Source organism: Pipra filicauda, unplaced genomic scaffold, assembly GCF_003945595.2.
Source record: "Pipra filicauda isolate LSUMZ 115617 unplaced genomic scaffold, ASM394559v2 scaffold164_size1636381_pilon, whole genome shotgun sequence".
Lineage (NCBI taxonomy): Eukaryota > Metazoa > Chordata > Aves > Passeriformes > Pipridae > Pipra > Pipra filicauda.
Genome location: NW_024104151.1, coordinates 439,555 through 466,375, shown reverse-complemented (window position 1 = coordinate 466,375; position 26,821 = coordinate 439,555). Strand labels below are relative to the sequence as shown.

The 26,821-nt window shown below is 37.1% G+C and overlaps 1 protein-coding gene across 1 annotated transcript in view; it reads right to left on the bottom strand.

Moving 5' to 3' along the window:
- COL24A1 (collagen type XXIV alpha 1 chain) overlaps window positions 1-26,821 on the bottom strand; it is a 125,584-nt gene that overhangs the window by 57,144 nt on the left and 41,619 nt on the right. Inside the window, exons 14-23 of the mRNA XM_027719937.2 lie at window positions 25,503-25,547; window positions 22,125-22,178; window positions 21,989-22,033; window positions 21,553-21,606; window positions 20,873-20,926; window positions 19,392-19,445; window positions 12,286-12,339; window positions 8,058-8,111; window positions 6,771-6,815; window positions 882-935 (exon numbers count right to left, since the gene is read on the bottom strand). Coding sequence (XP_027575738.1) covers window positions 882-935; window positions 6,771-6,815; window positions 8,058-8,111; window positions 12,286-12,339; window positions 19,392-19,445; window positions 20,873-20,926; window positions 21,553-21,606; window positions 21,989-22,033; window positions 22,125-22,178; window positions 25,503-25,547 — 513 coding nt within the window. The remainder of the gene's footprint in view (window positions 1-881; window positions 936-6,770; window positions 6,816-8,057; window positions 8,112-12,285; window positions 12,340-19,391; window positions 19,446-20,872; window positions 20,927-21,552; window positions 21,607-21,988; window positions 22,034-22,124; window positions 22,179-25,502; window positions 25,548-26,821) is intronic.

The window sequence follows — 26,821 nt, the reverse complement described above, 5'->3', positions numbered from 1 at the left end:
GGTTAATTTTGATTTTGTAAAATGATGTCCTAATCTATTCAGGACTTACCCACAAAAATGTAAACTATGTATTAAGTGCTCACTAAATACATTAAGTCAGCAAATACTATAAATGAACTTCTTACTTTTTATTTATATCTTCCTTTCAGCAAATTACCTTCACTATTTCATAACTGCTTCAAAGGTAAATGTTGCCGGTGCACATTATTGATAACTGCAATTTTGCTATGAAATATTAGGAAAATTGGCATTTGAATAAGCTTCTCCTCCTCCCCCCAAAATCTTGAAACTGTCATTCAGTATTAGATTAATTCTGTTCTTTTTAATAATGCTGCAAGTTATGTTATATAACTGGAACATTTTTCTGTGTATTTTACATGTGAAAGCTGGGTGTATATTCACTATTAATTATCTGGCTATGATTATGATCTCAGTTATTTAATAACTGACAAGCAATTATTTGTATACTGTTTACACAGATTGCAGCTCAGCACTGAGAAATTCTGCTGCCACAAGCTCCTCTTTCAAACTGCAACACTTCATCTCCTCCTCACTCACAACCCCAAAATCCTGTCAGTGTAAGAACTGCCCTGAGCCCCTTGTTGCCCCCAGGCACCCTCATATCCCCAGGCAGTTAGATTTCATTTTAGCAGGTGCACTCTTTGTTCACATAGCCCTGTCTCCTAGAGCTGCACAATTTCTTTCTTTTCCAAAATGGGATCTTGCAAGAAAGCAGAATCACCAGTATGATATACATTGATATTATATGGAAACATGTACTCATATCCTTTCACTGGCATGTCACTGTATATGGCAGTGTATAACTGTAAACAGTTGACCCTCCAAATATATTCTACTTCATTCATAAAACCATCATTTACCTTTAAACCTTCTGGTCCAGGATCACCTATATACCCTTTCTCTCCTGGCTTTCCCTAAAATAAGGATTAGAATAAAATATTGTAAATATTTTATTTTAAAAAAAGATAATTTCATCCCAATTTCTGTATTTATCAAAATATGGGCACTTAAAAATGTACATTTTAGTAATATTTAATACCAAAGTCTGAAGTAAGTGTATTTAGAAATCTACATCTGAAAATACACTGTTGAATATTATGTTGAATACTAGAACAGTAAGCAGAATCTGTATTAAGTCTTACAGCAATTAACACTGAGGAAAAACTATCACAGTCCAAGATTGAAATGTATCTCAATTTCACTTTGAAAAAACATTAGGGAGACAAGAAAAAAGACAAGGTCATGTTCTCTCCTGCTAATTCCAGCAGCACAGGGAGTCACATTAACAGAATTTGACATTCAGACCTCAGGGACTGGTGTCACAACTGTCCTCCTTTAACCAGACGAAATCAGCTCCAATATCCTTTCCTCTTTATTCAGAAAATTGATGATTAATTTAAGCCTTGTCTCTCTCCACTAGCGTTTTGCTGCTGATAGTTCTCGTTGCTATGATACTGCATTAATAACATATTGTTAGCTGGAAGAAATACAGCAACATCAATCAGAGCAGGAGGCCACAAAGTGACCAAATCTTTGAAGCATTTTATAACATTCATCCCTCCCTCTGTTGTCATTCCTACAGACCCACACAGATATACAAACCAGAATGCTTTCCCTCTTAATTTTCAACTAGATGTTTATAATGTAATTATGTCTCCCTTTCAGGAGGTTGTTTTCCGTCCAGGTGTACTTTACTTCCTCTAAAACATCAAGAATAGCCTAACCCTTTGGTTATCTGGACAGCACAGCCCTGTCTAGACAAGCTTTCCCCATCTGCTGAGGAAAAGGCCCTAGTCCAGAAGTACAGGTCTAATGGACTGGATCAGGCTCTTGAGCAAGTTCCTAATGAGGTCACTGAAGGCTGACAACTGGAGAAAGAAAATGAATTCAACATTTTAATGATTCAGTATCAAAAAGGTGCAGATTTCTGCTAAAAGGAAATTATCAGCTGCTGTTCCACCAAACTGAGTAATTGCAATCACCAGAGCCTCTACTGAGCTTTCCATTCCACATCAGCTGTCCTGAGACAAGAGCAACCAAAGCAACAGGTAATAAACAGGTTTCTTAAAAAAAGAAGGCATTTTTTCATTTGGCTCTTTTGCTTCCGCTGCTCTGTGTCTGTCTTTCAGAGCACGATGTGCGTGTTAGTTTCTGGGCATCTGAGAAATTCTCCATATGGCTTAAAATCATATTATCTTAGCAGGTTCCATGACTTCTCTTATTAATCCCTTTCTACATCTCTCATTCTCTCTGCCTACCTGAGTGATTTCATTTTGCCCAGCAAATTCCAACAAATAAAGCCACTTTAGGAACATATTTTTGTTTTTTGCCAATGGATTAAAACACGGCACATGCAGGAATGCAGGACAAAAAGACCACAAAGAGAAGAGACCCAGACAAAGCAAGTCATGTCTTTCCACAAGGCTTAACAAAGAACGAGTGATGGGCTTCTGCAGGTTACTACATGTTGTTTAACTACTTTACTCTAAAGAACCTTAGGGTCTTTCTAGACAGCAAGACTATAACAAAAATATTTCAAGTGAAATTCATTGAAAGAAGACTAATGGTCACTATTAACTACCTCGATAACTTTAGTCCTATGAGAACTGAATCAGAGTTATAATTTGTAAAGATTTCTTGGCTCATTTCCCATTTATGTACTAGCTATGAAGAACACACAACAAATGGAAGTTGATTAGAAAATGGAACAAGTGGGTTTAACTGGTAAAGTAATTCAAAACACACAGATTTGGCTTTAAACAGAAATACAATACATTTATATATGGAGGAAAAGCCACTGACAGAAGGTTAAACTAGGGATAGCTGCTTTTCTGCTTGCAAACCCCTGAGAAAATTACTCTTCCAAGGCAGGGTAATCCCAAAGGAAATGTCTATTTCCTAAAATATTAGCTGAAAGTTCTAGCCTTCCCTTTTCAGGAAACAGCAACCACCTGTTCTTCCTTTCCCCTCACAATGGGTAGGTACAGGTGTGTATATATTAATATAAATATCTCTCACAGTAGCTCTATTTCCATCCTTCCATAAGCTCATCACAAGCCTTCAGCCCACAGGAAGGCACTTTCAGAAAAATACTGCACTGGAGGAGTGGGGCAGATTTGATAGCATTTTCTACCATCTTCAGGAGAAACCGCTCATCTGATGACTATATGAATTCCAGCTTCTCTTTAACGTGTAGCTCAGAAAGGAATCAACTCATAAGAGTTCCTTTTTATCACAGAATCAGAGAATATGCAGAGTTGGAAGGGACCCACAAGGATCATTGAGTCCAACCCTTAGCCCAGCACAGGCCCATCCCCAAGAGTCCCATTATGTGCCCCAGAGGATCATCCAAACACTGCTTGAGCTCTGTCAGCCTTGGTGCCGTGACCACTGCCCTGGGGAGCCTGTTCAGTGCCCAACCACCCTCTGGGGGAAGAAATTTCTTCTCATATCTAACCTAAACCTCCCCTGAGACAACTTCAGGCCATTCCCTCAGGTCCTGTCACTGGTCACCATAGAGAAGAGATCAGTGTCTGCCCTTCTTCTTCCTGTCACGAGAAAGTTGCAGACTTCTACTCAGGTCTCCATTCAGGTTCTGGTTTAAAACAATCTCGACTCTTTTAAAGTAATTTTCTGCTCCAGCAATGAAGATACCAAAAAACCTAATAAAATGCACCAATGCTTGCAGTGACTGAGCTGAGCTACACCAACAGCTAGTGTTAATATTTGGATAGCCTTTGAGAGAGAAAGTTAATTGGGAAGAAACCAAATAAACACAGCCACTTCTTTAATGTGGCATACACTGTATTTTTGCAGGATAAATAAACAAATACTAAAAAAAAAAAATCAGCTTTTTTTTTTGTAGAAGGATTAATTTAAGACAATGTAAGTATTTGACTTTGGAATAGAATGGGTGGGAAGTTTTGGGAAGAAATGAATTAAATCTCAAATTATGTCATCAGATTAAGTTCGAAAACCTCCTCTAAAGTTCAAACAGACTGAGTTCTGTGGAACTGATATATTATACATCCTGAGTAAGCAGGAGAGCATCCTCAATTTTGTCTCCAGTTATTTAAGACACATGGGAATTCTTTTTCAAGCTGGGACCTGAGAACCAGGGTGCAAGTTCATATTCACTTTCTGTTCATCATCCATTGCAGAGAATGATCTATTTTGATGGCAGCATTGGTCAGGTGGGTGCCAGGGGTTTTTGGTCTTCTGCATGTTTTTTAAAGCAAATGCTAGAAACAAGGGCAGGGGAAGAGAGAAAAATGAGGTGAAAATTTATGGTTGTCTGCTTGGTGCATGCCTAAACCTGAACTGGGGGCTGAATACTCTGACCTGAAAAGTGCACAGCAGAAGAGATGAGGATTCCAGAAACTCTAGAAACCTGCTCCATTACTGCTTCGTAAGAATAATCAAAGGTGCAGAGTATATCACCGACAAGGGTACTTTACCCAGTTTAGACAAACCCTAGAAAAGTCAAAGTAACAGCGGCTGAAAAGAGGACTAATGTGTTAACCATGCCCACAAATAAGGTCTGTAGGGCAGGAAGCAAGGTCGTAATGAGAAAGGCACAGGCAAGATTTTCAGATAGAGCAGTTAGACATTAGAAAAAAAGTCTGTAAAACAGGCAAATGACTGAAGCAGATTGATGAGGAGAATGAAGAATCCCCAACTCTTGGAGGCTGCAAAAGACAAGCTAAACACATCTGTCAGCTAAAGACATATCAGACAGCTGATGGTGCCTTGGGGCCATGCATGGCCAGACCACCTCTTCAAGTCCCTCTCAGAGACCTCCTCTGCCCCCATGGCTATTGAATTAGTGCAGTGACAACACAATTTTGATAGTGTTTACTTTCAGATGTAGCATTCACTCTGTTATACTCCTTTCATGGAAATTGGAAAAAAAGCCTATGTATATCAAATGAATGTCAAATTGCAATTAAGCAAGCATAATTTAAAAAGAAAGATGTGTTCAGCAGCTTATTGACTAGTCCTGGTAAACTATGTCAGATTTAACAACTTCATGATTGTGACACTCTCTCCAGTGTAATCACACAGTCTACATTACATGTGGGAGCGAAGTAGCAAGGACAACCAGAGATGGGAGCAGAGTTCAGAGCAGCAGCCAACAAGTTGGCCTGGAGCTGTGAAACAGCTGGAGACAACAGAAGCCGAAGAATCCAGGCAAAAGCAGATGGGCCCCTGGATGAGGAGGAAAAACAGGCAGGCCTGCCCATCAAGCAAAATTCCCTTTTCCCCTACCTCTCATTTCAGGAGGGGATGTTAGCCAGCAAGCTACTAAACAACGTCTGGAGACAGCAACCCTGGGGCCCAGCTCAGATCCACATACTCGTCTCTCAACAATTTACTATGAGAGAGAGAAACCAGAGAGCCATAAGACAAGCCAAAGGTGTGCACATCTCCCATTGAGAGAAATAAAAACAAAAATAATTTAGGTCAAAGTGACCTAAAATAGATTAAAAACATTTCAGTTTGCTAGGTTACACAGAAGATTTTCCTCTTGGGTCACTTTGACATGAGCTGTTGGTGGCCTGTGCATGCCCGATGACGTATGGGATGTGAGAGTAGGTGTCTTACTGCCCATGAGTCACCCACTACAACATATTCTTTTCCAATTGCCACAGCACAACATTGGGTTGCTGTCTAGCCATGAAGCCCTGCCCAAGGAGGAGACTCCAAGTATGATGTAGCCAAAACAAAAATTTGAGGCTCTCAGCAGAAGCTCAGACAGATTCAACTGAATACTGAATTAAGTTACAGAGTGTTTTGAAATTCTGTTTAATTTTTTGCATGTTTTCCTCATCTGAAAAACAAGGAGACTTTCATGGGAAGGTTTTGTGTATGGATTTTTCACTTGTTTGTTTTGGTTGGGGTTTGTTTGTTCATTTTAACACCTAATCTATGTGACAAAAAAATGTTTTAATATTATTTCCAACATAAAGCAAATCCCCAGCTTTGACTAGCTAACGAACAAGAAAAATTACATAGGTATATATTCACTTTAAAAGCAGGAAACAGTGCAAAAGACTTTCTCAAGTTCATGCAAGAAATGGAAGTCAACCAGAATGAAGACCAAACCAATGATAACCATATATAAGCAAATCAAGTAAAGGCAGAAGATAAAATTGAATTCAATAAACTTAGTGACACTCCTGTAATCCCTAGTGCAGGCCAGTATCCATTTTAGCTTAGAATGTTTCTAAAAAGAAGCTTCAAGGTTACTAAATTGTTCACAGACACTAGTTTATTTTTATAAGTAACAAAGAAATTGGATGTTAGTATTAAACTTTTATCTTTTAAAACATGTCAGCATAAACAGGATTGTGACATTCCAGCTTTCATTTTTTCACTAACTCTCTACCAGGTTTCTGGTAGACTTCTTAAAGCATACCTCCTTTTTATTTCTCCCTGTGAGTCGGGTGGGTTGTTCTTCTTCCCCAATTTAAATATTTTGATATATCAACTGGTTCAGTCCCTAGGAAGTGCATGGTGGTTTCATCTGTCTTAGAGGAGCACCATAAGCAGTTTGTTATTTATCTCCTCCTTTTCAAAGCAGTTTTTATTTATCTCCTCCTTTTCAAAAATTTTATTTTGAGGCACAATTTTTTGGATGGAAAACCGCTTCTCATTTTATCACAGTCACTTCTCACAGTAAATTTACATTTTAAAGCAATCTTCCTACTAAAAAAAAACCTGCCTCTAACAAAATGACTTATACTTACTCTTGGGCCAACTCCTCCCATAGGTCCAGCTGGTCCTACTTCTCCCTAAAAGAAATCAGGACTTCAATGATCTTGATGTCAAGTCTAATTTTAAAAAAAGAAACTCTGCAGATAACTGTTTGTATTTATTTTATCATCTTAAATTTACTTCATATGTGTTTGTATGAGTTCAAGTCTGATAGAAACAACGAGAAAGGCTGTGAAACTGTAGGTATACCTACCATGATAGCAATATTTTCACAATTTTGAGCAGGTAGAGACTCAGCAATGATGGGCTGCCCTGTCTGCCCTGCAGTTACTCTATTGTAGCAACATTTGACACTAATGACTATAAAAGCAGTGGGAACATTCCTGCTTTTGTCTTCTATGTTGCTATGGCATTTTGCCAAGGTTTAACCCCTATCTTTTCTCAAGGATGGAGGGGGGGTTGGGGGTCAGGTTTGTCAGGTGTGTAAGAGAAGAAATGAGACACTGCCTGTGCTGTGCAGTGCACTGATATAGATAAGAACAATGTGGAACTGCAGCGTTAACTCTTCATTACAAAGTTAAAGCATGAATAAGTATCAATTGTGGTCCACTGTTCCTCCTCAATATGGGAGATTTTCTCCAAGTTTTGGAGGAAGTGGTACACAACTTTTTCAATCACAAGCAACAGGAAACAGGAATTAAGAAATTCTACCTGTTTCCTGGCTTCTAACTAAACAGATCATTTTGTCACTGTTAGTTTTTACTCACTCAATACCTGTCATGGAAGCCCATAATTTAGGTATTTACAAGTCTAGAGATCTATCCCAGAATCACTAATTAAATAATTTCTAATGTTATTTTTAGCCTATGAGACGTAAGCTTTTATTTTTATGATGACAAATTAAGAATACTCAATGAATCTATAAGATGAAGAGCTACTTTTCTCCTCCTTCAGTTAATAGGGGTCTAACTGTTTACTTAAGTGTATCTAGGACACTATAGTTAAACTGGTATACATTTTCTATTTCCATACTATGCCTCCCCCCCACCATCTCCCCAGTTTAACTAAAAGAACCACATCAAACTCTGGACATGTACTACCTGAGATCCCACTGAAATAACTAAAATAAACCCCATAATGGATGGACAGCCCCATAAAGCTGCTAAAACCTCTTTGTAACACTTGCCAAAATACGAAAGAAACTTCAAATTTTGCATGACAACACCGTACACACCTAGCTATTGTTGCCTAACCCTCTTACCTCTCCTAACTTTTTCTTTGAAACATAATCTCTTGACTAGATAACATTTTGATCTTACCTCAACTCCTTTGGGGCCCTGTGGCCCTGGAGGCCCTCGGTCACCCAGAAGTCCCTAAAATCGAAACAAACACAGTGAAAACTTACATCAACAGACAATCACACTGGTCTAGTTTATCTCCTCTTATAAACCTGGACAAAAATGAAAAACTGAAGAAGCAGGCTTCATTTCTTACCACTGTTCATAGCATTTCCCTTAGAAAGCCAGGAGAAGATGAAGAAGAATTTTAATATCTGCTGGAAAACTTCTACCACACAGATTAGCTGAAGCATTTTTCCTTTGATGTTGTGAGAAGGAAGAAAATATTTGAACTCACAAAAGAACAATTCCTCTCTTTTTAAGGAGTTAAAGCATGCCATCATATTAGGTTTAAAGCATCATCAATGTACAAATCTTTGATTTAGGTAGACTTTAGAATATCATGTGGTGACAACATTGTAATGGAAAGAAACTACAAAATGAATTTAAACTACTAGTTTGTCCAGAACTACATGTGATTTTCAGGCCTTACATTTCTGTTATGATTATAATCAGCTTCCCAGAGATAAAGCGCCTTATCCTATGCTAACTCGGAGTTCTCATGGCTGCTCACACCAACATTTTCAAAACTTTGTTAAAATGACTTTGCAGCTAGCAGTGTGTCAAAAACCTTGGGCGTCCCAATTACAATGGTAATAATTAGGAAAAGCACTTGACCTGGAGTAGAACAAAAAAAAAAAAATAATTGTGTAAACATACTAATGTTCTGGGAAAGCTAAGCTTAACAATATCAGATAAAGCAACAAGACCAAAGAAACTGCCCTTTAGGAGAGATATGATTAGCCTCTGAAGAAAGAAATAGTGGGAAAGTTCCAAGTGTAAGCCTTATTAATTGCATACTAATGAAGATGAAGTCTAGACAGAAGGTGCAGGCATTGGTCCAGTAACAATGCACTCAGCATGCAAAGCAAAATGGAAGAGAAAAATGGAACAGGACACCTCAAGGTTCTGGTTTTCTTCAAAGAACAGATGAGATTGGGAAGGACTGGGGTGGACTGCTGTTTCACATACCACCACAAAAGTGACAGGAGGGCTTTCAGTAGCACTACATAAGTAATAATCTCATATAGTCAGTCATGAAATTTTTTCATTGACAGAACTGTTGTTTTATTCTAACAGCAAAGCTCTTTAGGAGATACAGCTTTCAGTACAATGTAATTGCACAGTGGAAATGGTAGCAACACTGCTACTGTACACACCCTCCCACTTAACTGGATCCAGAAAAAGGTCCCAGACTGTAAACTGAATATTAAGACTAAAAGAAATTTCCATCTCCTCTTTGAGGTTTCAGGCAACAAACAGAAAAATGAAGGTAGACATTCCACATTTGCCAAAGTGTTTGGAAAAAAACAGGGGAGTCAGCAAATGGGGTATATCCTGTATTTCACATATATAAATTCCCAGCAGACCATCCCTTTCAGAAGAGGTGAAACTACTAATAGCCACTTCTATTAAATGTGTTACACAAACAAACATAAGTGAACAGAGGAAGGAAGTTCTCAACTACTTCTAGGGCACAACACACACCACTGGAAAAACTACAGTGGTAGTCAGCATATTCTGACCATCTTTTCCTCTCACTTTTCTCAGTTAGAGAGCAAGAATAACATAGGAAACAAACTAAGTTATTTCAGAGCTTCTTAAAAACATTCTTATTCCTTTTCTTTAAAAAATGTGTGTTGTTTATTATTTTTTTTAATAAGTAGTGGATCAAGATCAAACACCTTCTAAAATACTGTTTTCCAAGCTGAATAATGTTCTGTAGACCAAATTACATAATAAATCCTTTGAACACTGATTTAGAGAGGTCAGATACGCTGATTACTGCACTAATTTTGGGAAAATTTACAATCCAGAACTTCTACTGCCATTTAGAGACAGTTGATCACACTCAACAGAGCTTAAACTTCCCACCAAGAGGCTGAATTTGTCCCACACCAACTGCTAAAAAATAAACCTTGCCCTGCTTTCTTGGCTTTTAAAATGGGTATTGCTTCTGTGGAAACATAAACAAAAACATGAGGAAAATAGCAGCACAGTGAGAACAGTTCTCTAAAAATAAAAGCTGGAGGAAATTTTTTAGAACTTTAATCAACTTAAGACAGCTGGGAATCCCAAAAGCCAAACAATTCCAAAGTTATGCAGCCCTTCTCCCTCAGTACAAGGAGCAGTATAAGAGTTTTTCCAGTTTGGTAATCTTTCTTTTCAAATGTAAGCCATCAGTTCTCCCTGATTAGGACAGGCTGTCAAAGCTTTTTGCCTCTAACACCAAATGTGCTGGAGAACATTGGATCTTGTTCAGCTATGTAATGTCTGTATCAAAGGAACATGGAGCCTTAAACTTTGTAGGCTACCTTTTAGTACCTTTATTTCTAACTCTATGAAAAGGCAACAAATCAGTAATGTATGTATTAGCCATCAACAAAACTCTAACAAAAACCCCTTGCATATAATGTGCAATAATACAATCCCGGTGAAGAAACTGGGCAGCAGGGATTAGATCTCAGTTACATCATTCGTTTATCACTTTGGATGATTAAATCTGAACTGCAGTTCAAGAACTGTTGTATTTCTCTTCTCCTATTTCCCCTAGACAGTCTTTTTATTTAAGTGCTCTGGTAACTCAAACATAGAAGCAACTGTAATGATCAGACAAACTCATTCACATAAGGCTGCTAACGTTATATATACACACATACAAACAAGTTAGCAAAGCAATAAATCAGAACTGAAAAAAACGGATTATTTGAGATGTTCTCAAGAATGATCCCCTTTGGCATGGAGGCATTCTTACAATCTTCCAGGAACAAGCAAGACAATATCTTCAAACTATTTACTGCTCCCAATCCTATGTTTTCTTGAGCAGTCTGCCACAGAATTTCACAACTCCGTTGATGGAAAACATTGCAATTTCCATGTCTGTTTATTCATGGACAACTCTATGTTTTGTTCTTGGACAATTGATATCGTTGGTCTTGCACAGTTTTGTCTCATCAGTTTCTGCCTTCTGGTTTACTTAAAGCTCAAAAAAGCCCTTCATTTTGGTACAATGAATAAACTGCCTCTCAGAATACAAGCATGCAAGTGTTCTTTTCTTCATCTAGTCTCACTTGATTGAGTCCTGGAATACAAATGCCCAGAACTGTACTACTTAGATAAAGCCTTCTCATACTTTGTGCATTAATAAGACACCTTGCCTCATGTGTTCTAGAATTTCACTTAATTTCTAACTGCTTTATTGTGCTTTTATTTCAGAGAGATTTGGTAATGTCTTTGGTCTAAGTTTACAGTAGGATTTATTGTTTTAGTCCTTGCATGAATCAATTTGAAATAACAGAAGTGGAACAAATTAGCAAAAAGTGCAGGTTTTTAGATCATCCAAAGACACTCAGCTTTGTTTTATACAGAAATTTCATTCCATCATATTTATGACTATTTATCACAGAAAATACAATATAAGAATAGTCCCAAGGCTGGTAAGTGAGGAACTTCATCAGTACTTGCCTTTCAACAACAAGTAGTCAGTCTTTAGATATTATTCAGCTATCTTCCTCTAGGTTAATTTCTGACCCATCTGCACTTTTTGTATTAGTCTCTACAGCTTCCATTAAAAAAAAAATTCCATATGTGTTTTTATCCAAAGCTTTATTAAAACTCTATACATGTGAATTATTGCCTAAGCTGGGTCTAAAATACTGATCTACTAAAGAGCAGAAGCTAAATTATTCTGGTACAGTAATTTTTTATATCTATTATTATATCCATAATTTAATCCATCATGTGAATTTTACCCGTTTTTCATATCTTCAGCTACTATTTCTTTCAAAAACTGTTAAAAGCAGTTTGTATTACTCTGGTGGGACCTGAGTTATACAAAGGTCTGCGTGCATTTGGCATGCATTTTATTTAAATACTAGTGAAACATATACTACTACTTTCTAGCTACATGGGATTTTCTCACACTTATCTTGCCATTACATGCTTCCACCCAACACAGTAAGTACTCTCATGACTGTCTGGACAGCACTAAACATTCAAATAGCTTCCTCATAAAATACCGGAGGCAAAGTACCTGTATTCTGACAGTAAGATTATCTTCTCGTAATGCCAGTGTCCACCTCTCATAACCTTTTCCTCAGAGATTTACACTGTTTCCTGTTATTTTGAATAGGTTTTCATATAATCTTACCTTAGGACCTTCAGGGCCATTTAATCCAGGTACACCAATATCTCCTGGAAAACCCTAAAGAAATCATACAGACAAATGATTTGCAGAGTAGGAATGTTTCCAATGTACTTATTTTGATTCTGTTGATTCACTTAACAAACCTGAATCACGGAAACAAGAAATAAATTTGTTCTACCATCCCAAAAATGTCAAAATTAATTAAGTTTCCTTGAAAGGACTTGGATATGTGACAGATTTTAGGCAGCTTTCGCTAAACTCAATTTAGCAGATGTCAGCATAGATTTAATTTCTCTAAGCATAAGACCTTTTATCCACTAAGCAATGTTTGAAATTAAACCATTACACTAGTTTGGATGGACAACACCACCAAGCAGCCAGCACCAGGTCCTGCACTTATGAATTCAACTATTTTTTAAAAAAAGTTTAGAGTGCAGCTGAAGCCCTTTAATCCTTGCCCACACGTTAAGGACGAGATCACTGCAAGATTAAGAAAAGGGTAGGAAGCCTTTTGCCTCCAAATCAGCAGGTGATAATCTAGGTCTGGCTGGCAGTAAGCGAAGGTCACCAGCATGTAGCATTATTCAGAATAGGCCTTTGTGAAATAGCATGTGCTATAGGTCAAGCTGTTGTAAAGAAAAAGTAAATACGAATAGAAAATGAATCAACTAAAATTATCACTGCAAAACATCTGGCCAGTAGGCATTGAGTGGGACACCATGAGGATGCCTCTGTATCAGAGGAATTCAGTGCTACAACCAGATTGCTTTATTAGGAATAAGTGTATTAAGGGAAAAAATGCTGCAGCTAACCCTTGTAAAATACTGTAGAGAATTAAGTTTCATAAATATCCAGAGAAGATACCTAATCTTTATATTTGTAGAATAAAATAAAGCATTGGTAATTGACCCTTTAGTTAGCACAGTCACCTGCCAAAATAGTATTTGATTTTGGTTTTTAAATAAACTATTAAATATCTTTAAATCTTGACTATCTGAAAACAGCAAGACTGCTGCTTATTACTACATCTATGCACAACCATGGTTTAACAGTAGAAAAAACAAGTTTCCTTCTTCCCTAAGAGAAAATCATTACAGATCAAAACTTATAAACATCCCTATTTGTATGCATACTTTTTTCAATAATGGAAATGAAAGCATGATACACGTTCAGAACAATGTAAAGAACACCTGATAGAGAACTTCCAGCATGAAATTCTCTCTGGCACTGTAATGCATGTTTTAATGTCATCATTAAAACTTCAAGAGTCACATTCTAGGTTTTCTGAGCAAGAAAGATATATATAAAAAAAAAATTGTCTCGCTAGGCGGGTAATAGTTAACCATACTCTATTCTTCAAAAACAGCTGAGCTTCAAATACAGGTAAACATTTCTACTGATTATTCATAATTAGCTGACATTAATCACCAAAAACTTACTAGAAAGGTAAAGATAAATCATATCAGAGCAAGAAATGTAAAAGAAAATATTACTTTATCCTCAACTATTATCTGTTCGTTTTCTATAACCTGGTCTTGACAGGACGCATTGAGATTTAAAAGTAAGGATTTAGATGGGATGCAAATATTTTGAGTCACATTTATATATTAAATAAAAAATAAATTTATAAATCAAAATATGAACCAGAATTAAGATTTATTTTTTAAAAATCAGGTTTAGTACTTGAATGCTAATGAGTATTAAAAGCAAACCACTAAAGAGTAAAAACCCTCTGAGTTTCTGAGTAAGTAGAACAATGCTAACACTCAACATTTCACAAAACATCAGAGTGGTTTCATTTCCTTTGCCATAAAGCAGCAATTACTAGTAGAGCTGTGCAACAATCCCAACATGCCTCTAGGTGGCACAGAGTATATTATTTTCATGTGACCAAGGCATTGAGACTGATACCTAAAGCACTCGCACCACCCTAAATTTCTATATAGCTCAGAAGAGGAGGTGTTGGGTTTTTTTTAAATCCTGTTATCTACTGGATACACTGTTATCTACTGGAATACACTGAAAAATCAGATCAATTCTTTAGAAGTCTCTAACTCATCCTTTCTTAAGCTTAAATTTGCTTATTTACAGACATCAAATAGTTACCAAGGGGTGGGTTGTTTTGTGCGTCTGTAAATCTTTAATTTTCTAATATGCGAACGAGTGCAAAATGCTGACACAGAGACACAGAGACAGCTTCCCTCATGGCTACAAATATTCTAGAAAACAATATGTTAAGAAAAATGTTAATTAACAAAGATTCTTATGCTTTTATAAGGGAATACATCTACTTTATTGATTTATTTATTTGTATAAATTTTTCTAGAAGGAATTCAGTAAGGACCGTGAAACGTTAAGTGTTGACAAGTATTATCACAGAACAATAATGGTATTTGGAAACCTTTCCGTGTCAGGCAAAGTCTTAGGATGCAAGAGGGCTACTGGTCTGAGAGCATCAACACTAGCAATGCATTAAAAAATTTAAAATCCTCACCATTATCTTTTCTGTGAAGTTGGATTAAGACTTTTCTTCTCAAGCACAATCATGGAGAAAATGCAGACGCTATGGCAGTATTAGAACTCTGTTTCCAAAATGTTCTCACATTAATAATCTATGAAATAAGTGTAATAATCCAGGACACAAACAGCCACTTACGACAATTCCAGAAAAAGAATGAACCAGAAAGAAGTTCTTAAAACACCTCAGCAGTGGCACTTGCCATTCAGATTCCTAGTAGTGAAGTGGTATACATTTCTATCACTACCTAAATTTACCAGGAGTTATTCAGCAGCCAGCTCCAAGTGAAGCTACTCCAGATTAAAAATTCATTATTCTTCCCTAAGTGAAAGGCAGGAGATTAATGTACAGTTTCCAGCTGCAACATAGTTTTCAGCAGAGACTATTCGAAACAAAACATCACTCGATATTATGACTTCTGCTAAGGAAATGCGAAGTGTAGATTCTTAATGTCCTGTCAGCCAGAAGTCTGGCAGCTCACAGTACACAAATTATTTTCAAAATATTGCTGCACGTGTGGCCTTTTGCCAGCAAAGCACTTTAGAGTTCACTGTATTTAATCAAAATAAAAATGACATCAGAAAAATCTAAAGTAACAGCTATCTCAACACAAATGTGCTTTAACCTCGCTGTGAGTGTTGCTTTTCATACTGAACATTTAAATATAAAATTAACATATTTATTGCTCTCATTTATCCGTATAATGTTTAATTAACAAAAAATGCAGAGATGATCAGGTTGTTACTATGTTAGTTCATGTCTCAGTTCCTCAGAGATAATCACTCTGAAGAAAATGCAAAAGGAGGGTCACATGAACAAGCATTGTTCAACATTAAAAAAGTTAAGGTAAAATTGAATATTTCTGCAAAATTAATATATATTCACTGAAAAAAAACCCCAAGGCATGTACTTATATCAAGTAACTTTGGGAAAGAACCAGCTAAAGATTCTGTGCAAAAGCAAGTAGAAAGTATAAGCAATTCTACAATAAGAACAGCTCTTCAGATGTATGCCAGAACATGCAATTAATTCAGCTATTAGGTTGTCTTTATTCCTATATTTCCTTCAAGTCATCTGCATGCAAGTTACTTGATGCAATATTGAAACAGAAGAACTATGTTATCACTAATCTCATGGCATTGTTTGCACAAACTCAAAAAATCATGTGATAAGATAAAACACGCATTAAAAATAAAGCTTTCTTCTTAAATGAACAACTCAAAGCAGCCAGTGATTCACTTTAAAAATGTGTGTCTTTTTAACTGTTTACTGTTATTTGAATGTATCCTTCTCTTTTGTAATGATATTGCCTTGAGCGTGAAACATACCAGCTGAACCCCATATGAGCACCTTCCTGAAGGAATAAGCCAATGACCTCCAATCAAAATACTGCACAGACGAAAAAAGTTCAGTTGAAGATAATGAGTAATGCTCTCTCTGCTCCAGATGAAACCTATTTATAACACTCAGAGCACATCTGAAGAAAACCATCACCCTTATTTTGGGGAGATAATTAAATGTGATTCTTAGAGCAAAATTTAACTATAAAATATTCTGAATACACGTGGAAGCCAGTTAAAAATGTGTCTAATTTCATTCACATTAACAATAAGCATTACATACTTCATTGTACACAGTAAACACAGGCATTGTGGGTTAAAATAGTCAGATCAGCACTTTCCAGTTGTCATACCAATAAAATAAAGCTCTATAGAAAGCTGATATTTTGGCGGTTCATCTTCGGATGCATGACAAAGCAGCAAAATGTGTAAACTGATGAAGAACATGCTCCATAAAGCGCTCGCTGAATATATCCGGTGGTTTGTGAGCAGCACGCATTCAGGCATGCGACAGACCCTGGCTCTACAGCAACATACCCAGAAGAGAATTTGGCTCAACACTGCAAGACTTCTGCACTGAAAAAAAAATGCACTTGGCAGCCAACCCTTGTACAGCCGCCCAGAGAGCGAGCACGAAACCTCTGTCCTTCCCTCTGCTCTCTCCTGCCCATCAGCACTGCAGTTCTCAAACAGACCCTGGCTACGGGTAGGTGGCTTATTTCAACTCTGATCCAGTTACCTAGACGGCAGAGGAAAGAATTAAGAAGCAATTCACTGCTGAGCTTCACTTAACAAAAACCTGTGAGGATGACTGAAGCCTGCCAGCCCTGCTCCCCACTGTTGTGTGCAGAGATACCATAGACTTCAGCTGCTGTAGTGCCATATTTACAGCAGTTTGCAGGGGAAGAAAATCAGGGATATAACTTCACACTGGAACTGAAATACTCAAATTTGTAATTGGAAAGACCAAAGGATCCCCAGTTTCTTACTTCACATGTACCCAAAACAAGTTTGACCACAGGGACAGGCCACTGTCCCTGTTATAAACCCCACTGTCTTAAGTGTTGGACAAAAAGGGAGAGAAATAGTTGGAAGTAGGATCTGACAGGTTCTTCCTGCTCATAGCAACACCCAACAAATCCCAATGTAGCCATTTTTTTTTTTTTTTAAATAAAACCTTTCCTAGGAAGCATAGGGTATGGATTGCCATGTCCATACCAAAGTCAAAGTACACCTCGTATAATACACTAATTCATCACATTCTTCTATTTACAGAAACATCAAGGGAACAGGTAGCATAGGATGTAATGCCTGTTTTCTACATGGGGTCACAGAAAGTCTGACCATTCAGATAATATATATGAGCAAGGAAAGCAGCCCTTTTTGACCAGATAACTGTCTGTTTTTGAAAGAACAGACATGATCAGATATGTGACAGCAGGCTTTTCTTGTAGAAAAATCTACCCCATTTGCTCATGCTTCATATATTCAGTTGCGTCTAAATAGCTTCTGGCAATGACAACTAGCTTATTTTCATAAGACAAAGTAACAGGGAGAGTAAGATACAATCTTCAGTTTTAGCTGCTTATTTTGAATTCCTTTTATTATAGAACTTCTAGTATTTTCAATTTGTCAAAAATCCCAGTATGCTACTACCCTACACTCCTATTTCTGTTATTTTGTCACATGGCGACATGTTTTTATGAAGTAAAAGGTGGCAAAACTTCTTTTGCTTTATTTGGACCCGTCTGGCAGGATTGAAGGTAAGCAAAACACTGCTTTGTTTTTTTAAACCTGACATTTCACAGATAATTACCAAAAAAACCCCCCAAACAAACAAAAAAACCAACCCAAAACCTGGACACTCAAGTTTTCATTATCTAGCATAATGCATTTTATTTGCCTTCTAACAATGAAGTAATTCTGCACTCCTGAGCAAAAGGAAATGCTGAGCTTTTCAGACAGAAAATTTCCCATCCATATCTGCCTCGAGGGTACTAGCCCAGAACGATGATCTTTTCCCCAGACACAAAGTAATATGTCTGTGTTGGAATAAGGATCTGTGAAGGACTACCAGCATAGGCATCAGAGTCAGCAGGACATCGGCTTCAAGACCAACAGTTTGGTATTAACCTGCCACAGGTGTCCCTTGCTGAAAGCTGTACAAAGAGAAGAGATGATGCAAGGACCTCTTCTGCTAATAATGAAGAGGCTCGCAAAACCTAAAATCCTGAGCCACAGAGGGAGGCAGCTATGGACTGTGGACAACATGCACAGGCTTTGTGTCTTCTGCACACCCATTGACTAAAACAGACAGGTTTATTCTGTTATTGTGTTGCTACAATGCATTTAACCAGTGAGTTTCCCTCTTGTTCAAAAAAGAAGGCAGGAATACAGAGACTTGGTTTCAGGAGATAAGCTCAAACATGTAAAGCCAGAAAAACAATAATTTCAAACATAAATCTCTCAGACATACTAAAAAAAAAAAAAAAAAAGGAAGCTCCCAAACAAATAAACAAACCCCACCCCAATACAAACAAAACCTAAAAAACACTCACTGCAGAGAGCTGGTTAAAAAAGAAGAAATTGCAATTTGTGCCTTCATCTCTCCAGTAAATACATGTGTATACATATGTCTTTCTGATACATATCACAGTATTTTTCCTTAAAGCCCACAGTATAAATGCCAAAAAGAATAAAAATAGAACAATTTGGAGACTGACAGTTTCTGTGTAGACTTCCATAGCTCTGCAGAGTTCTTAGGAAACTTCACTGCTAGATTCAACTGCTTGGCAATGCTTCCCATGTAACTGGTGTTTATTCTTCATGGTCCTTGCAAACAAAGCTATTTTGTAAGAGATAAATATGCAACCAGGCCTGGAAAATCCCATTTGTAAACATGCTGTGGAATTTATGAATAGAAGTGTGCCTGAGAAATCACATGAGCCTCATTCAAGGTGTAATCCACAGCAATAGGATTCAAAAGAGAGTAAATCCCAATCACATAGACAAATGAGGAACTAATTTGTATTCAAAGCTCCCGTATATTGATATTTTACATCAGAAAAATTATGAGGTGGAATTTTTTGTACTTTATGGAGGAGAATGAATTAATCAATTACGACTGAATAAAAAGTTTTTTTATATTCAACTATGAAAACATTCTTTTATGAAGCAAACCCATTTACCTCTGATTTTTGTAATTTAGAACTAAATTACATTCAATTTGCCTCTATCAAGCAATTTCTTACCTCAGGTCCCTGAGGCCCCAATGGTCCATGGGGTCCAGGGTCTCCAATTTTCCCCTTGAAAAAAATCCAAACAATTAAGATTTTTTATTATAATTTATTTTAAAAACATTTATTAACAAGAAAGCCCACAGAAGTGTTGAGATGACTTTTTTACTAAATAGGAAATTTTATAACTGCCTCTCTTTGAATTCAATTAAGACTAGTTCTTCATATCTCTTCGAAGTCACCAAAAACAAAAAAATCAAATTAGTTTCAGACAAAGAAAATTGGGAGTTTTGAGATAGTACAAATAGTCACAAAAAACACTTGAAACATAGTTGTTTTCACAATAAAACCTACATCTTATTTAAAAGTCCAGGAAGTAACTGTTACAGATATTGGTTTACATACTTACCTATATATTCTAAGCATCCAATCATAGCCAAAGAAATGGCAGTTTTGTGATTAATAACAGTAAAATTAGGTCTTTTCCACATGTTATAGTGAGTCCATTATATACAAATACTGACACATCTAAAAATGGGCCAGATTATTTCTCTAAGTTATATCTGTTCTTCCACATATTTACGAGTTTTGCCAGGCCATACCTAGATGTTCCTTGAGCAAAATTAAAGTCTGACCTGGAAAATATTTTTAATTTTCAGCATAAACAATTTTATTGTAAATTTATTCTACAAAATTAAAATTATATTACTTGCAGGACTGACTTCTCAAAGCTTAATTTAACATGAGTCACAAAGTTGGTCACATTCAGTATGTGCTTAAAATCCACTACTGTTCAGACAAAGAAAGTATTTTTTATTGAGTTTAAGGGCCTATGACATTCATGGGGTCTAAGTGGCTTGACTGCACATACGAAAATTGACACTGGAGTATTGTCAGTTTTTAATTATACACTAAAAAGATAGAGAGATTAGTGCTAAAAACAGGTGAGAAAAAAGTCAAATAACCGTGTGCAGCACGCCTTTTCTGTCTCAACATTTACAAACCCAGCAGAAGTGGCAGCACTGCACAGATGCCTTTAAAGTTGCTAAAAATCAATACATACTGGAATTCATGACTACTCCCAACCCTGTGAGAATTGGCCATTATTAGTAAGATTTCACACACTCTCTCCAAATCCAGCTAGTCCAAATGCTCATCTTGGCAGTTCCCAAAGCTCTCAGTGGATTTGCTTCAAATATTACCAAGATGTCTATTCCCTCACAAAGTGACTGTCACAGAATACCTAATATCCTAAGAACTTTATTAAAATTCGACACATAGACTGACCTCTGTAAAAAAGCCTTATATCTTCAGATCTGACTCACTCACTAACACCAATCACTAGAAATAAAAGCATCTTAGACCTTATTCTTAGTGCATTTTGAATTAGGTTGCTTCTAGAGGATTACATGTAGTATGAACCTTATCACACAAAAGTATCAAATAGAACAACATACAGTGATATATTAAGAGCAAAATTTGGTGCGTAAACTTACTGGGGGTCCTGGTTTTCCTCTGATCCCTGGGGGTCCTGGTAAACCAAGAGCACCCTGAAAAAAAAAAAAGCTATTATATATACATGAAAATGAATTGTTAAGTTTGAAGCAATGGATTGCTGTATTTTGCCACCTCAAACAGACTTCAAAATAACTCTGTAGGATGAGAAATATCTTCTAACACTGAACTTTCATCAAAAGAGTTCTCACAGGATGTGCTATTTCAGTGACTTCTGATGTACTAGCCAAACAGGAAAGATCCTTATTTATCTCAGTTTCATGATATGAAGGAGCATGTCAGACCATGTGCTGCTGCTAACCACACCAGGCCCAGGTGAGCTGCAGATGAACCTCAAGGTTCAAGGGAAAAATATCTTTTACAACAGTTTTTTAGCAAGATTCAGATCACACCATAATTCTTTTCTTGCTTGATGTATCTCTAAACACGGAGTTACCAGAATTCTATCTGTGCCCTTTACTTGTCTTTGTTCACATGTTCAATAACTAGGTTTTAATGAGCACAGCATTTCTGAAAAATATGTTAATTCGGTGATATCCAATAACTTTTACTACTGCATTCTACTTTTATGCAACTGACCTGTTGCATTTTAAGAGATTCAGAAGACTGATGAAGTTGATGAAATTGGGTAATTTTGTGAAAGAATGCAATTTTAAGTTACCTTATCTCCTGGGTACCCCTGGTCTCCTGGCTCTCCTGCAAGGCCATGTTCACCCTAAACAACATATAATTTTATACAGACATATGTATGTGGCTTAAAATGGGGTAGTTTTCAGAATTAGAGAATAAGAAATTTTAAATACTAAATATTAAATTGATCTAAAGCAGGTCTTTCACAATGCAAAATATTGCACTGAAAAAAAACCTCCAGGAAACCCTGTAGACTTGGATATTGTTATGTCCAGTAGTAAGTGTTCTCTCCAGAAATAAAATATCAGATCATGAGACTTAAGTAATTTTAAAAAAATAAAAGTCAGAAGAGAAAAGAAAACAAAAGGGAAAAGGGAAGGTTTTGCTAAGCACATTGTGCTTAATATTTAGAGAAGGGAGTCTGAAAGAACTATATATCTCTAAGATAATGAAAATATTTAAATCACCTTATCACCTTTCATTCCAGGCTGTCCCACACTCCCTGGGAAACCCTGTTAAAATAAAGAAGACATAAATCCCATGTTCAAATATAACCTGGAAAGCAGCATAGGCACCTGGCTGTGGGATCATTTAACACCATACCGTGGGCCCTGGAATTCCTGATAGTCCGCTCGGTCCTGCTGGCCCAATGCCTCCCTATCAAACAGCAAGAAAGGTGACCGCATTAAACATTTGATAAAATGGAATAACTTACAGACTGTAACAGAATGTGGCATTTTCTGCACCACAGAGAGAAACCAAAATCTTTTTCAGGCTAACTGCTTGGGGAAAAAAGGTATCCATATCTACAGTTCCCAACAACATCAGCAGAAACCCAAGAAACCAAACTTGCCTCTTCTCCTGTAAATTATAAATTCAAGAGGAGATCACAGTGCATTAGGCAATGCAGAATAAGGAAGCTTTCTTTTGTACTGCAGCTGCACATTCTGTGGCCATTCTTGCTGTCCTTAAGGTCAGATGAGAACACTTCTCTGTAGGCATTGAATTTGGTTAAAGAAATTACTCTATGATGAGTAGGGCCATAAAAAATGGCCTTTTAGGGTCCTTTTACTAGGATTTCTCATCTATCAGTGACTTCTACAAGTTAAAAAAAAAAAAAAAGTGACTCTTCCAAAATACCAAGTGTGCAAAATTAAGCCTACGTCATGATGGGCATGCTAACTTCTTCTGTTCTCATGTACCTTCAAAGCTCTTACCACATCTCTCCTTTCTAGGACTTATATGGGAGAAAAAAGGAAAATTTTATGACAGGAAAAAGAAAAGTGAGTCACTAAATGAAAAAGAAATAAATTAAGAATCTTACAAAATCAACACAGCAACAGCAGTAATGTTAATGAGAGATGGTGAGCTAAACATAAGACATGATTTAGCAATAGTTAAGACTATATTACAAAGGGAAAAGTCTATCTGTTTCCTGCCTGTTCTACCTCTGGGAGAAAAACAAACAAACAAACAAAAAACCCAAAAGGCAGTGTTATATCTCCGTGGCAATGCAAAAATTTAGCAACGCATATTAACACAGAAATCTTTTGCCACTTGCTGAGAGTGATGTGGAAAAGATGAGATGGTCATCTATGCATTTCCAGTTCAGCACACATTCATTATTCTCTGGAGACTCTTTCAGCAATGTTAGCAATAATATTCTTCTACAGCCATCATCAGATTGATGGCTCACTAGAGAAAAAGGAAGACTGATCACTTAGAGTCTCAATGGTAGAGCTTCCAAGAAAGTTGCCACTCTACATTGCTTTAGCTTTCCATGACTGCTTAAATGACATATTCTGTCATGCTAGACGATCAAGACAAATTGGTTACATTGCTGTCTTTTACTTCTGCTACATATTCCAGTTCAGCAAGGCACTCCTGTATTAATAATCCTGTATGTTGGAAGGCACACTTACGGTAACAACAGCAATGATTGAAAAATCACAGAGGAGTACTTATAAACTTTTATAAAGTTTAGCTTATAAAAGCAATGAGAGGAAGTTCCAAAACAGCTTTACAACATTCCGATTCATTAAACTCCTGTCACAGTCTCCAGACATACTGAGTGACCTGCTGCATGAGAGGAGCCTCGAAGAGAAGACACAAGGACTGCCTGAAACAACGTCTCAGCCTTGGCCATATTGATCAACATAACTGGTCTACTCTGGCCTCCGATTGGGAGCTCTGGAGACGCGCCATCTATAACGCTGCTGTTTCCTTTGAGAAAGCACACAGGATCACTCTCGAGGAGAAAAGACAGCACAGAAAGAATCATGTCTTGCAGAATTTACCACCTAAGGAGTCTTTCTGCTGTGCCTTTTGCAACCGGACGTGTCTATCTCGTATTGGCCTCTTTAGCCACGAGTGTGCTTGTAACAAACGTGGGTAGAGCCCTCCCCAAATCTTCATTCACGAAGCCCAGCCATGATGACGATGACATAAAAATAAAACTGAAAAATTATCTCACTGATAAGAAAAATGTTGACTTAGTGAGTCTATCAGGTTGATTTTTTTTTTCCCCAAGAAATAGCACTCATTATGGTTATATTTCACCTATGTACAAATGGTAAAAGCTTTGGATTGGTGATTGAAAATTATTTCTCTATTTCACAAAAAAATTATTGACACTCAATGTCTCTGTCAATAACCACAACTCAGCAAGAAGGCAAATGGAGCTTTGACCCCATAAACATTTATGCTCATGAATTCTAGATAGGGCAAAACTACTGACTAAGGTTTAGTCAAAATAATCAGTAACAATACCTTTTTAGAAGTGATATATAGTAGGCTTTTTTAAAAAACCTAGATACATTAATACAATTATCAATGTCCTTGAGGTAAAATTCGAAAGACAGTCATGTAAGAAGGAAAAGTAAACTGTAATTTTAAGCAAATTCTCAAAAGTGCAATCTCCAGTAGCATGAGTGCTTCAATTGGCTTGAATATGTCAACTGACAAGAACAGAGTAAATTCATGTTTGCATGATGAGGCTGGAAGCTACAGAGTTTTCTTGTGTTTTCACTATGGCAATGCCATAACAATCCCAATCAGACAACAAGGGATGACTTACAGGAATATTTTTTGTTATAAACATATCATTAAAAAGTTAATAGTAATTGAACTCAACTGTCGTACTTCAAAAGGAAAAGTCAGATGACCATAAGTGTAAAGTGACAAACTTATCAAGAATGTTTCAGATCTGCAGATATCAAAAAAAACCCACAAAGCAAACACTGGAGACAATCACAGCTTTCTTAATTCAAATGCAAACATGCTATTTCTCCTACGTTGTGAACATGGTTGCATAGCCAAGCTTGATTGAGACAATGTCAAGAACAAAATAGAGGTCCTCTATGAGTAAATACGTGAATTACTTTAAAAAAAAAGGGAGTAAGGCTACATGGTATGAAAGTATCACTCTTTCCCACCTCCTGTAGGACTCACTGATGTCACAGACCTTCTCTGGCACAACTGCATTGATACAACTACAGCGTGCAACTCCACACTGAGCACCACAACCTTCTTCTATAAATATTTTTTTTAAAAATCAATATAATACTGTTAACGAGCTAAAGTAATTTTTCTCAGAAATTAATTCTGCTCTGAATTTGGTAGCCATGTTCAGGAACGAATGAGGGCTGAGTTGTTAAAGTGTTTGAGACTACTGCACTTTTTGAAAAAGTAACACTGGCTTTAGTGCTATGAACTAGAAAACTTGGTTATTTGAAATAAAAAAACCAGACACACTGGATCAGAAATAAGCATACAAATCCACATCAAGTACAGAAGTACTCCATACTGGCAACATGACAGCAGTTTTGTAGAGTGATATTAATTAAAATCATGGCTAGTTAGAACAAAATCTGTTTAAATCCTTGGATTTTCATAATAATTTTTATTATTTCACAAACAAAGACAAACACACAAGACAAATATTGTAATGAAACCATATCAAAGTAATAAAAGTGTACTCACTCTTAGTCCTGGAAATCCAGGAGGACCAACCCCACCAACAATTCCCTTCAAAAAAAATTAATTTTAGATTATCTGAATTTTACCATTTGAAAAGAAATCCCAGTGATAAGATTAATAAAAGTGATCTACAGAGCAAGTTATTTGGGATTTTTATAGAGTTCCAAACAAGTGAGAGCTTATCACTGTACAGAGGAACACACTTATTAAAGTCTCTGGATTGTGCAATTCGATCTCCAGATATTTGTGTATGAAATCATTCCTGCTGCTACTGTAGGGATATGAGACTTTTTTTACCACAATACCTAAAATGGGAGGAAGAAGGAACAATATTTTGAGGGCAAAAAATGAATTTATTAATATTTCTTCGAAAGATGAATAGAACAATGGCTCAGTTCATAGAAAGACCACTGCAAAATTAACACTCTCTTTATGAAAAATTGCTTCTTGATACAAACTACAGTATTTGTACTTTAAAAGAAGTTACAAATTCAACAGTACTCTACTACTGCCTCTATCACACTCAAGTTTAACTCAGAAGAGGTTAAAACGCTGCAGAAAACAGTTGCCAAGTCTCTTTGCCTTACACGAAACAGGTATTGTAACCCTCCAGATCATCATGTCTCATGCAGGCTGTCCCAACACCTGGGACCTGCTACTCAATGTCATACAGAGGGATCACCACAGCCTGTTGGCACCCACAGTGCAGGGGAAGTTTTATGCAAGCAAATCTAAGCCCATTCTGAATGTGTCCAACTGGGCATGACTTCGACATGGCCCAGAGGACACCTCTGTGCTCTCCTCTGTCCTCTGGTGCCTAAGCACCTTCTCCAACCTGCTCCAAACTAATCAGAAGCAAAGTTGGATGCTCAAGCAACATTCTCCAAGGCAGATCAACATCCTCAGAGAACTGGGAGGGTGTTGTGGAAATGAAGGATGGCATCAGTCAGTTAAGCAGAAGAAATTAGGCATGGAGACAAGTGTCATTAGTGTCAAGTCAGCACATGGGAAGAAATGTCTTCCCTTCAAGTTCCTGCCACCACAGGCCTCCCAGGCAGCCCCTGCTCTTCACTGCCAGCACACGAACAGGCTCTGTAAATATCCCATTAGCATTGCAGCCCCCTGCAGCTGCAGCTCTGGCCCCTTGCCTGAACAAGCCCTGCAGGGTGAGTTTTGGGGGAGGAGGGGAGAGAGGTTGCTGCCTGTCTAAGAAGGCAGAAAGATCAGCAGCTGTCTTGGCAGATTAGATGGAACTTGTTTGCAAATGTTTGCATTAAAACAGGCTTCTTTGTAAAGTGCAAGTCTGTAATTTCAGATCCAGG